We start from the raw sequence: 14,535 nt of genomic DNA, 5'->3' as shown, positions 1-14,535 counted from the left end.
GTACTATATAGGTATCTAAATCAGGTAAAAAAGTTATGGTCTTATAACTTTTTTACCTGATTTAGATGTTCTCGATAGTAGTACTAGCAGCATAATGGTAATTTGGCTGAAGTGTACCGTCAGTCACTCAAGATATTGTTTTCTCACGTGTGACGTCTTCTTATTATATCCTAAGTTTCTATTGTATAAATAGTTATCGCATATCTTTTTAAATACGTTTTCTACGGAAACAAATATTGGGAATTATGTCTTACTTTATTAGCAATCAGTCTTTCTGCCTAAAACTTTAGCAAACATTCACAGTTAAATTATGAACCTATAACTCTTCATTATAAGGAACGAACTGAGCCCCCAGCTCTAGTACAATGACTTATCGGAATATACTTGAAGTCGTCCGTCGTTCCAATTAATTTGGGGTCATCTTACAGTACATTGCGAGATCGTTACTTAAGGACCTTTTTTACACATATTTATTAGTTTAACCGCTGGTATATTTCAGTTAAATAGCACATATCTTATTTATTGCTGATATTGACGAGGATTTCACCTAACTGTAGTCACATCGAAACTGCAATGAATGTCATCTTCATCTGACTTTGTGAAGTTCTCGAGTTCTTAACTCATTTAATTTAAATGCTAATCATTCGTGACTGACAAAGATGGCATAATAATACGGTTCTACGGAACCCTAAAAAGACAATAAAACAAACACAATGGAGCTTAGGTGAGACCTTTGATCGTTTATTACACAAGTTTCTATTGAAAATCTTGAACGTGTTTCGCATAGACGGGACAATTGACATACGTTGTACCACAGAATAGGGACTTCAATTCGCACACTGTGACTATACAATCTGTGTTTTTTTCTGTATTAGATACATTGACGTTGTTGCCGGTAGTATATGCATGTAAATGAAATTATAAAAACGTTCATTGCTGTACAATCAGTAAAATAAACATATAATTTTCGAATTTAAACTTTCTATGTGTAGTTTTGAAATTACTACTAAAAATGCATAACATTCTAGTCCTCAGCCTTCGCAAATGGCAAAGCATGAGTAACATCACGGGTATCCCATGATATTGTGATGACCGTAGTGTATGTAGTTCGTGTATTAGATGATGATTACCGCTAATCATTAGATGGACCGTCATCATGTTTGCCACAAACACACGTATTACGTAAAAAATATAAAATAAAGCATTAAAGTTTAAAACGAAAATAGCCATTTTAATCTTTGTATCTTTAATGTACGGGGTCTATCCCCGTAGTTTTGTATGCAACTAACTACAGTTTTCTATGGACATGATAGTGGCGCGTGATCATACATCTAACGTTTTTTACTAGTTATATGTCCTTTTCAGATGACGTCATTCAAACAGAATCATAAAATCAAAATAATAGGAACCCAAACATGCCAATCACCTTGCCTTTTAGTTATATGTCTGTTTGTGAGTAATATTTTTGGATAGAAATAAGATAATAATCATTAAATATCATTTAATGGTTTGTCTAAAAATAACTTTACAAATGAACCTATATTGGACATAAAAAAATATGTGTATTTTAAGCTAACTGTGATAAAACTTCTCAAAAAAATCCTAACATAATTGAGAAATTTCTTCTCAAAAATTCTTCACAGTAAAAAAAAATAATAAAACCATATATGTATAAGTAGGTTTTTTATGATAGTGCAGTAGCAAACAATTTGACGGCGAAAATCTGACAAGAAAGGGCAACTGTAGCCTATATTGATGTATATAGGTTAAGGGTTGTAATTTATCGTCCACGGACAATCACGTCATCATGTGATGCCCGAGAAATCGCCCATACTGTGCCAACTTGAATTAAGAAACCCTGCAATGACTTCTGCATCAAAGAAATGCGGTATCCACGCCGACGAATGTATATAAAAACCACTTCTGGTACAGAAAAGACTTATGCTACATAATCTAACAAAGCAAACACATTTAGCAAGGAACTTTTAATATGAAATATGAATACCACTGGTGCTCTATTGAAAAAGGATTTCCTGAAATTTTCACGAGAAATGGAGAAATAGATTCGAGTGGGTTAAGCCACTAGTTTTATTATAAATGCGAATTTATCTACGTCCGTCTTCGAGTTTCGTTTTCACGGCAAACCCTTATGTAATTTGTTTGACGAAACCGAATATCTAACAGTGGACAGGTTTTTCCCAATGATAACGTCACTTCGAGGGGACAAGTCCGCGGCTAATATCTAGTATAGAACATAATGGTTCATATTTTACTGCTTTAGATTTATGACTTTGTAAAGCACATTTTCAGAATTACATTCTGTTATCGATATTATTATAAAATGTTATGAAAACACATTTTTATTTTTATTGTTTGAATAGTCATGTTACGAATTTATAATATATTTTTCTGTGCAATTATACAGAGTGTTGTAATACAGTGCCTAATACCTGATCTGAGGGTTAATAAACGTAAGTTAGTCGTTGTTCATATTATCTACTATTATTGTGGGTTATTTTTTATTATATTGCTATGTAACTAATCATAATAATCAAATAATTATAAAATCAATACACTAAGAACAATAACTAAAGCAGTGCTCTAAGTTAGTTATTGTTTTTCTTTTTTGTTACGTCCGCTCTCATAAATTGCTTTTTCTGTGGACAAAGGTCATATCGCCTGTAATTAAAAAAATCATAAATTATTATTTAGTTTACTTCATTTTCCATCAAACGCATTCGGCCTATAGAAATAACCATAATAATGTTCTAGTGGACAAAAAACTTATTGAAAGGAAACGCCAAGATACTTTAGATATGTGCCGAATATTTAATGCAGAGAGTGAAAAGATATCCGCACATCAAAACCCAGTTACACGACGAGCTGGTTACGATAAAAGACCCAGAAGGTACAAAAGGGATGTGGATATAATAAAAAAAGATCTTAGCATTGATACCGCGCGGAGAATTGAAAGTATTGTGGACAAATTATATGATGACGTAACAGAAAACGGTGAGAAAGTCGCATACAGACGTAGGGATCTAGAAAGCACTGGAAAGGTAATGAGACTATATAAAATCGAATTATTCTCATATAACGTAATATATTTTTTTGCAGGATTACATGTAAAATATATATTATATCATTTCCAATTTACGGACATAATTTACAATATTATTTAATCTACTTAATGTAACAATCTTGATGTCCAATTGGAAAGTGGTAACACTTATAGATACATAAACTTAAAGTACGTAATGAACTAACATTTGTACACTGTCATCCAATGCATACTCACTTTTTCGCCACTCCTGAGAATTATTTCATGACTGACCAAGGAGAAAAATTGTGGTCACTGGTATTACTAGACTTTTTGTTTCTAATAGACAAAAAGGAACAGTGATTAGTCAGCATTATCTTGAAACATTTTAACTTTGGGTATGATTGATTATGTTTATAAACTCAAAAATTAGGTACATGGCGGATTCTAGAAATTCTGATAGTAAATATGGCTATTGGCTATATTTCACGTGAGTAGTGCCACGATCTGCTACTATTTCTGAACAAACTATACAGGACCTGATGAATAAAACCATAAGAAGATTTAACTTTGCTCCGGCTGAATTAACTAGATCTATGGGAAGTTTACCTAAGGATGAAGCGAGACCTTTTACTGAAGAAGAGTCTGCGAAAATGCCATGGCGAAAGAAATGGAAGCACGGCATTGTACCTTATTTTATTGATTCTAAAACTTATGGTAAGTAATAGCCACATATAATAAAAACATGCTGAATCTTAATTAACTTCTTTTTGACTTATAATAGCTACTCGGTGTTTATTAATTTTTATTTAGGCAATTATAATGGAAAGTAAGTTTAGAAACACGAATTTAGAGTATTGTGGTTTAAAAAACGTATAGCACATGTCCCAGATCCACAGGAAACTATTGTACATAGCTACAAACCTTCAGCAAGCAATTTCAATTTAAAAATGTATAATAAAACCCACTATATTTTTCTCAACTACAGACTCTGAACTTGCCGACATTTTAATAAAGGCGTTTGATTACTTCGAGAAAGCTACATGCATTCGTCTCCAGAGACTTCGCGATAGACCCACTGACAAGAACTCTTTGCAGAACATTGAATGGCTGTATATTACAAATCCTTCAGGCATAAAGCAATGCGTACATAGCAATGAACGTAAAGTCAATAAGGGTGTTCAGGTACGTCTATAGATTTAGGTATTTAGGTATATATAATAATATAATCAAATAATAAATCTTCTTTAGGCAAATACTTTAAAATATATTTTAAACCCTTTTCATGATTATTTATGTTATACATAATAGACATATAGTGATTATCTTTTTATACACTCCCGATTTTTCACACTATTTCAAACTATTTTATTAATAAGCCGTTATTCGATTGAAAGCAGAGACATTTTGTTTCAATCACTTAAAAAAACATTTTAGACTTTTGGATTACAGTGATATTAAGTTTTTAACTATATGTATAGGAATCTACATTAAGTTATCGTAAATTCAGATGGTGGTGTTCGGTTATGATTGCCTCTCTATAGGTGAAATCGTACATGAAATAATGCACGTCTTGGGATTTTCACATGAGCACACTCGGCCCGATAGAGACCAGCATGTCACCATACTGTGGGATAATATTAAGCCAGGTAAATCTTTAAATAAATTTGCACTGTTCGTAATATTTGTAATAATGGAAACCATCCATATTTCTCCACGATGGACTAACTGATATTAATTTTCAATCCATCATCTTCCACTAGTATCCAGATGTGGGTGTAAAAAATTAATAATCAACTTTAACTACAAATAACTTTGTGTATTGCAGGTTATAAAAAATATTTTGAAATTAGAACCGATGACACTTTACAAAGTATTCCATATGATTACGCCAGTGTGTTACATTATCCTCCACGTGCATTCTCTAAAAATGGCAAAGTCACTATATTGACTGAGGTAAACATTTACATAAAAATAGAGATAGAATCATAATACTTAAAGTTTTATTTAAATATAAAAATTGAGCAATATTTTAAATAACTGTTACAGTCAGGAGTGAAACTTGGGCAAAGGGAAGGACTGAGTGAAACAGATGTTGAAAAAATTGGATTAATATATGGTAATGAATGTGTAGATCGTAACAGACAGTATCTTTTAAAAACTTGTCCAAGTGTTGTTAAAGTGAATACACAACCGAAAAACATCACACAGGCAGAAATCATTCATTATTTCAAAGATAGATTATGGCCCTATGGAGTGGTCAATTACAAAATTAAAGATGAATTGGAATTCTGTAAGTTATTGCACCATTAAAACGGATATTTTTTATCTGTATACATATTAAAATAGAAATCTATGTTACAGCGGCAGAAGAAAAAGAGAATATTAAAACAGTACTTCGTCATATTGAAAAGGAAACTTGTATTGAATTTCGAGATCTTACAAAAGAAGACACACTCGATTCGAATGATGACGAGCAAAATTCATCAATAAACAAAAAGGATTCGAACATCCCCAATCAAAATGAGTCAGAAAACGAAATTAATAAAGATGACGACAATGATAATAAGCCTAACCACATTTCGGATGCGATATTGCCACATGGTAAAAATAATTCAAAACTATAAAAACTAAATACGATTTTACGAAATAATAAAACTCTAAAACTGCAATGTAATTATTCCGACTATCCTACAGGTATACAAAATACGACGCAAGATGCTGCAAGTCTTCATGCGTCACCAAGTCGTCGACACGCTGAAAATATATTAACGTTCACCAGATCACCAGAGCCAGGCTGCAATTGTCCTGAGCCCGGAAAACCTAACGGAGATAGAGTATGACTATTTTAATAGAAATTTTGATTGAATGAGAAAGAGATAAAATTATTATAATATTTTTTTTAAACCAATGTGTATTGGATTTATGGGTTCATTGTATGAGAATCTTAACCGAAAACTAATTATTACAAATTATACGAAGACGACATGTCAAAACATTTCGTCTACATAATATATTAATATTGATGGTTATCAAACGTGCAACATAATTAATAAGCAACGCTAAAATATATGTTATATATAATATATTTAAAACTACATGTTTATTATACTACATTTTTATTTATTTAACTTATTATTCGTAGATGCTGAAAATTAATTCAGATTGTTTCAATTCAGTAAATGATCTACTTCACTTATTCGTTCATATACTGGGATTAGATCATCAACACAATATGCATGACCGGGATTCATTTTTACACATACTTTGGGAGAATCTTACCGAAGGTTAAGGAAAGTTTTATTTGCAATTATTATTAAGTTAATTTAGTTGTGTATAATATAAGTATTAGTATCCATAATTACATTTTATCGTATTTGTCTGTTTTATTTTTATTGCAGATATCAGAACGGAATTGAAACAACTTTTGTCTCCAGCTGCTTCTGTTGGCTTTCCATATGATTACCAAAGCGTGATGCATTATCCATGGTTACAAATAAAAAATGGCGTTACAAATCTTATGTATCCCATCTGGGTAAATATCCTTAAGAGGAAATGTTCTTTTATTTTTCATTAATATTTTTACTCATTATTTCTATATTACCAGCAAGTACCAATACTTTACAAACACAACAGTTAACAGGTGATTTTTTTTAATATATTATATTTATTACTTAACAATTTATAATTATAGAATGACGGCTGGGCAATGGGTCACTGGCAAGGTCTATCTTCAATGGATGTACAGAAAATTAATCTTTTGTACATGGAGCAGTGTCTGGAGAGAAGTCGACTGGCACAAAATCCAAGTTAAATTTATCAATAAAGTACATTATTTTTTCTAAGCTGAACTCATTATTTACGACTTGACACATAAATAGACTCCTATTCTCTGAGTATTTCACTGTCACAAAAACAAATACTACCTACCTATGTCAAATTAATTATGTTACTCAATTCAGGTAAAGACACCAATACATATAAGAAACAATTTCACAGATGTAGTATTCGCATGATGCATCTTCGGTGTTTTTTATCCGTTTCCGGAAATGAAACACACTACTACAACGCAAGAAAAACCTAGAGACAATGATCTATGTACTAATACATGTTGTTTTAAACAAACAACTTACTACTTAAATTAAAAAAATAATTGAAAAATCGTCTATTTAATGTACCTATTTATGGTAAATAAAACTCTATGAGACATAATTAAACAAATTAAAAATATATATTTAATAATTATATTTATTTTGTTTAGTTTTAATCTAATAAAGTCCAAGAACAGACAATATATCAAGAAAATAAATAAGAACTATTTATAAGGTTATAACTGGTTTAGCCCTTACAAAATGAATATTCGCTTCAATTTTGAGTATCGCCTCTAACTTCACGGGAATTTGAGTGAAATTTGTCATTATTTGAGTCTTCTTTTCTAATTTCACTTACATTATCATTAGATTGTTTTTCATCCACATCAGAAGCTCTTTCTATGCTATCAGATTCTACAGCTGGTTCATCACTTTCTGTCTTATTTTGGTTTTCTGCATTATCTCTAGTGACATTATTTTCCGTCTCTCTCATTTCGTCTTCACTGTTAGAATCAGCAATACCTCCACTTTCTTCCTGTCCCTTTATGTCACTATTTATTTTATTCGGCGTTTGATTATGCAAAGCATCTTTACATGAATCGAAGAAATTGCCCACTTTTCTCTTATTGCATTCATAACCGAACATCATACGTAATTTTATTTTGTCTAATTGAGAAAGCACATCTGAAGGACTTATGACGAGGCCAGAGAGCTATAATTCAAAACAATTTATTACTGCTTCTACATATTATGACCAACCTCTTCATGCACATTATATGTAGACACAATATACATTTTATAACTTTGAAAATAATATTCTAAATATGTGTATATACTATAATATAATAAGTAAATAGATTGGTATACAACAATGTAACATACATATATACATGTAAGTGTATAATAGACGTTTACTCTTATCAATATGAATAATGTCTAATGGAAGCTACTTATAATTTGCTATTGCGATACAGGGAGGAAGAATACAACTAACAACGATGAATGAAAAGACTAACATATGAAAAGACGAAGCTATCGCTTTTTACAATTATGTGCGTCCGTGAAACCACATATGCGAAGCATTATTCCGAAGGACTAAAATATCAAGCCTCGTATCCTGTTATTGTATTGTCATAACTCACCTTTCGATCAAAACACAGATTACAAAGGAAGCTGTTTGGAGGCTGAAATTGGAAAGACTGACGCAGACAACTTTACAAAGCATACCTTGGGGTATGTCATAGGAATAATGATATTAATACTAACTATATCTATAGTATACAATAATTTAATATACCAAAGGAGTAATCGTTGCTTGTCCATTACTAGTGTATGCTCGGTCGTGAAAATGCATTATACTCATTGGATCGTACTCAACAAAATTCTTAGAAGAGGCATCATTCGTTTGGATGCGGAAAAGAGAACGATATTCTGAAAAAATAATATACCGTCACGACTAATTATACCAGATGGGGTTGTTAGCGCTATTGTCATCTGTAGACGTCAATAGCGTTTGTTGTTTTTATATTAAGAATGTATTATGTTTATTTCGAAAGGAAAGAAGATATTCATTTGTTTTTGGATTCTGTCATCGAGTAATTATAAACGAGCAACATAATATCCGTATGCTTTGAATTCTCTATTCCATCCTATACGATCCAAATTCTCCTGATTATATTAAGAATAAATTTCATTTCCATGGGGACAACACCAATCACTGAATCACTGTATTCGTACATCCAGAAAATTTTTACTTCATATCCCGGCTCATTTGTCCGGTTTCGTCCACTATTCTTTCGCCATTCAGGCAATCAAAGTTTGGAATGACTTACCTCTTGATATCAAAACTGCTACGAATAGATTTTCTTTTAGACGTAAACTACGGGAATATTATTTGAATTTATAACTTTCTCTCTTCTCTGAATTCACTTTTTTTCCATTTAACTCTCTTTAGTTCTGTGACTGTCAGACTATTTGGCATATATTTAAGTTTATTGCATATATATGTATGTATTTATGTGTATATAGGTATCATATTTGTATATATTTATGTTATATATTATTGTATCTCTTATGTATATATATATTGTATATATATTTATATTTTGTTGCATTTTGTTTATGTTTATAATTTTGCACCGCCAACAATTATTCTCTGCACCACCTATGGTTGACTGGTAGAAAATGCCGCATGGTGTTAAGTCCGCCAAATGTACTATACTAGGTATATATTATATTGTGTGCATTAAAGTTAAATAAATAAATAAATAATAAAATGGAAGTTAATTAGTATGTAGTAATGGAAGTGAATCCAAAGTGACAAGCGAGCCTCTTTCTAATTATTTTTTTGGTTTAGGGCTTGCTAATAACAAACGGTTTAACCGATCTAGATTCAATTTTCAGTAATGTAAGTATTATGGTAAACTTCAATTTAGAATTTCTTTTTATTCCAATTGGTTTACAAACAAAAATGTAGAAGTCTCAACTATTATGTATATAACTATGTGTTTAAATATTATTTACCGCTAATTATAACTTACTTGGATGTATATTTTCCCACATTACACGAATATACTGGTCCCTTTGTGGATGGGACACTTCATCTTGAAATCCAATAGCGTGCATTAAAGAGTGCAGCACTTCACGCCGTCGGAGACAATCAAACCCTAGTACCAGTAACTGAAGAAAATGTGTATTATGAATGTTTATGAAATTGTCTGTGCAATGTTTATCAACTGAACTGTAATAGCTTACATATATCGTGTAAACTAGTGCATTTCTACAGTTATGAGATATTCAATCGAACCAAATAATATCATGAAAGGCTTTAAGTTGACCTAATAACGTATTAATTAGTTACCGATTCTAAAACTTGGAACATTTATTTAAAAATAAATAGATATTGATAATTACTTTGTTTGTAACGTAATAAGGATTCGGACTAAGATATATTATTATTAATCTAATAGAACTCACAAGTGTAAGTATAAACATAAATTCTAAATTTATTGTGATAATTGGTAAATAGTATACTAGCTTCAAAGTGTCAATCATATCCCATCAACATAAATTTACGATGTACACGACTGTGAATAATATCTACCATTATCAGGTATTTCGGAAGTTAAAAAAGCTTTAGGCTCGTCTGCAGTAACTGTTAACTATTATTTGAGGCATCATCAATTAGAACTGATAAAGTCAATCAATATATAATAAACATGTTGAACTAAAATACACATGCTGTGTACATAAAAGCTGATTTTTAAAAGAGCTTTAGTTACTATACTTTCAGTTTCGACCTGTATTGCTGTACAAAAATTATACTTCCGGTGTACTTACTGGTTCAACAGTAAATTGGCCGAAATTAATATAACCGAAATCAAAATTATGTTCATGATAGTAGGTAGATAATTAATTAACGTTGAAGGTAAAATTGTCACACTGAAAAATTTTATCAACTTATAGTTGAGTCACTCTAGAAATAACTAAACTTTAATTGTTTGTTATGTGAAGTTAATTGTCAATGACAACTATATTGTTCATCACTATACCTATTTTACTTAATTCTAATATTTCGGTATTTATTATTAAAATTTTATTGTCATTTATTTTTCAGCATATATCTACCGTACATACATTCATAAGCCGAAGTGGGTCGCTAATTTTGTAATAAAATGAACTCGTAGTTACAATTTCATCAGTAATATCTGTCGGTTGAACTCTATCTTTTGTTTATACATCACTAGCTACCTTCTTGTCTATTAGTGATATCCATTCAACAGTTGATTCGCGAAAAGGTAACAAAACGGATAAATAGTCACAATTTGGCATTTGTATTATTAGCATGAACTATAACAATATAGAGAAATACTATAAGGTATTTGAGATTAATTACAACTAAATCTTTAACATTGAAACTTACAACAGCACCGGAATGTTTTTCATGCAACCGCGGTTCATGAATGCACTCTCTTTCCTTCTCTAGGTTAGTAATGTAGACCCATTTAGAACTGTTGTACGGTTTTTTTACTAGTGGTTTAAACCTTACACAAGATGCTTCTTCCAAAATATTCATAGCCGCTCTTATACGATACTCAATTAAATAATCTAGAAACAAAAATAAATATTAAAATAGTTACGCAATTATGATAACTATGTAGAGGATGCTAAGGTTGTAAGGCTATGCACCCTCACATCTGCCTCGTCTTATATCGTCCGGGAGACTGGAAATAAAGTGACTTGGAGAGCTGATGTGCAGGTTTAAGGGACCGTTGAGCTGATGAAAAACTTTGACTAATTTATGTTGTGTCCTCAACTAATTATTTATTTTATGTACTCTTGTGGAAATCATTTAGTAGCTTATAAGTATTCATAGAAATTCTTATAAATGTAAACTTAAAATAATACATATTTAAGGGAACGACAGTGATCAGGTTGATATTTATAACTAACTTAGCATTAATGTTATTAACGTTGATACACATACCATATATTTCGGTATCAATATAATATGGTATAATTCCCATTGACCAATGAGAAAATTCATTTATTATATTATTTGCATCTGAAACATTATAAAACAATTATCGACTACTTAAGTATTATAGGCTCTTCTCAGCAACAACCTGATTACATAAAAAGTTCGTAAGATGTCACTAGTAACTAATAAATAAGCAAAAATATATTTCTATGTAACATTCTGTTTTAATCGTAAGCTAATTTTGTAATGTCCAAACATAAATATAGCTTAGGTACATACAATAAAAATAGAGCTTATATTATAGATAGGTTATTACATATTATATATGACTATTGTTATTATAGATTTATACCTAATGCACACAGAGTTAGTACAAACCATTTTTATTTAATGAAATAGCATTAACTCTATGTAAAAAGGCAATTATCAAACTGAAAAATGTTGTCCACATTACTGCGATGCTTTTACTTCAATGATTTTATTTTAACAATAGGTAGGTATACAACAAATATAAGATGCGAAACTGCAAACATCATAAAATTTCACAACCATATCATGATTTAATTCAATAAAATTTATAACCAACCACCTAATCCATTTTCTTTCAGTTTATTGATACCCATAATGCAGTATTATCCAAAAGGTTTCTTATTTTTTCTGTTTATTTAGTGTTTTTCATTCCGGATCTTTTTATTTCCTTCGGTTGTACTTCTGGTTAGTACCTATACTTTTTTAACTAATCAGGGATTGGCTTTCTTGTTAGTCGGATGGGTGCTGTGGTAGTTAATACGAAAGAAATTATAACTCATGTGAAACACATTGTCAGTTTTTATTAATAGAACTTTAATTAATATTTTACACTGAAGCATAATAGTAGCGAATACATGACTAATCATAATATAAAAGTGTGGTATTGTTTCGTTCCATTGTACTCGTAATATTCTAAGTATATAGGTACAATGGTAAGATATATAACGGATAAAAGAATATTATATACTTATGTAGTATTAGCTGACCCGGCTAACGTTGTTTTGCCATATAAATTAAAATAAGTAAGGTTGATGCTAGAAGGGTTAAAATTTAGTGTTGTATGTATTTTTCAATCCTAAATAATAATAAAATTAAAATTAAATATTATGTCGAAAAATATATGTTTAGGGGTGGATATTACTTATAGCCCAAGAGCCCACGACTGCCAGACATACGTCATTTTAATAAACGTGAAAGTTCTTGTATGTCTGTCCCCAACACAGGAAAGAACGATCCCCAAATATGAAACCTGGATCGTGGTTCCTTTGGCAGGTACCAAGTAACAAAGGTGTAAAAAAATTCATATCAAATTCGTTATTTTAAGAAACTCCATATTTTCATATGTTGTTCGTAGCATTATTACAACTTGCGCTGCTCATTGCCAGGCACGTAGTGTGGTTCCAACCCCCCGCCGGACCCCCCTAAACTATACTATTTTAGGAATAAACTTACGTCATTTTAATAAAGCTGAACTTTATATATATTATTGAGAGAACTATTAAAATGAGTTTCCTAAATTGCCAGACAGTTTTCTTGGTTCCTTATCCTACCAGACTCATTGAAACCGTATATTGGGTAACAATGGTGTATACAATTTCATATCAAATTCGTTATTTTAAGATGCTCCATTTTTTCACATATTGCTCGTAACAGTATTATAACTTGCTCTGCTCGTTGCCAGACCCTTAGTGTGGTTCCAACCCCCCGCCGGACCCCCTAAACTGTACTATTTTATAAATAAACTTACGTCATTTTAATAAAGCTGAAATTTATATATATTAATGAGAGTTCTCTCAAACTGAGTTTCCTAAATTGCCAGACAGTTTTCTTGGTTCCTTATCCTATCAGACTCATTGATACCGTATATTGGGTAACAACGGTGTATACAATTTCATATCAAATTCGTTATTTTAAGATGCTCCATTTTTTCACATATTGCTCGTAATAGTATTATAACTTGCTCTGCTCGTTGCCAGACCCTTAGTGTGGTTCCAACCCCCCACCGGACCCCCCTAAACTATACTATTTTATAAATAAACTTACGTCATTTTAATAAAGCTGAAATTTATATATATTATTGAGAGTTCTCTCAAACTGAGTTTCCTAAATTGCCAGACAGTTTTCTTGGTTCCTTATCCTACCAGACTCATTGAAACCGTATATTGGGTAACAACGGTGTATACAATTTCATATCAAATTCGTTATTTTAAGATGTTCCTTTTTTTCGCATATTGCTCGTAACAGTATTATAACTTGCTCTGAACCAAGAAAACTGTTTGGCAATTTAGGAAACTCAGTTTAATAGTTCTCTCAATAATATATATAAAGTTCAGCTTTATTAAAATAAATTTATTTATAAAATAGTATAGTTTAGGGGTCCTCCGGGGTTTGGAACCATACTAAGGGTCTGACAACGAGCAGAGCAAGTTATAATACTGTTACGAGCAATATGTGAAAAAATGGAGCATCTTAAAATAACGAATTTGATATGAAATTGTATACACCGTTGTTACCCAATATACGGTTTCAATGAGTCTGGTAGGATAAGGAACCAAGAAAACTGTCTGGCAATTTAGGAAACTCAGTTTGAGAGAACTCTCAATAATATATATAAATTTCAGCTTTATTAAAATGTCGTAAGTTTATTTATAAAATAGTATAGTTTAGGGGGTCCGGCGGGGGTTGGAACCACACTAAGGATCTGGCAACGAGCAGAGCAAGTTATAATACTGTTACGAGCAATATGTGAAAAAAATGGAGCATCTTAAAATAACGAATTTGATATGAAATTGTATACACCGTTGTTACCCAATATACGGTTTCAATGATTCTGGTAGGATAAGGAACCAAGAAAACTGTCTGGCAATTTAGGAAACTCAGTTTGAGAGAACTCT

General features: G+C 31.2%; 2 protein-coding genes across 2 annotated transcripts; one reads left to right on the top strand and one right to left on the bottom strand.

Moving 5' to 3' along the window:
- Positions 1 to 1,812: 1,812 nt before the first annotated feature.
- LOC131844117 (uncharacterized) lies at positions 1,813 to 6,854 on the top strand. Its single transcript, XM_059192911.1, has 12 exons — positions 1,813 to 1,906; positions 2,773 to 3,059; positions 3,577 to 3,757; positions 4,029 to 4,225; positions 4,551 to 4,689; positions 4,869 to 4,996; positions 5,090 to 5,333; positions 5,405 to 5,644; positions 5,738 to 5,877; positions 6,186 to 6,327; positions 6,442 to 6,575; positions 6,735 to 6,854. The coding sequence occupies exons 1-12, from the start codon at positions 1,813 to 1,815 to the stop codon at positions 6,852 to 6,854; spliced, it is 2,046 nt and encodes a 681-aa protein (XP_059048894.1).
- A 551-nt stretch (positions 6,855 to 7,405) lies between these two features.
- LOC131844110 (seminal metalloprotease 1-like) lies at positions 7,406 to 12,062 on the bottom strand. The gene is made up of 6 exons (XM_059192898.1): positions 11,990 to 12,062; positions 11,618 to 11,671; positions 11,054 to 11,238; positions 9,672 to 9,810; positions 8,429 to 8,562; positions 7,406 to 7,843 (listed from the first exon to the last, which is right to left on the bottom strand). The coding sequence occupies exons 1-6, from the start codon at positions 12,060 to 12,062 to the stop codon at positions 7,406 to 7,408; spliced, it is 1,023 nt and encodes a 340-aa protein (XP_059048881.1).
- Positions 12,063 to 14,535: the final 2,473 nt, after the last annotated feature.

This window comes from Achroia grisella, unplaced genomic scaffold (genome assembly GCF_030625045.1).
Source record: "Achroia grisella isolate CSIRO2021 unplaced genomic scaffold, CSIRO_AGI_Agris_v1 utg109, whole genome shotgun sequence".
NCBI classification, from domain to species: Eukaryota; Metazoa; Arthropoda; class Insecta; order Lepidoptera; family Pyralidae; genus Achroia; species Achroia grisella.
The sequence above is the reverse complement of the archived record's forward strand: the minus strand, read 5'-3'. Positions and strand labels throughout refer to the sequence as shown.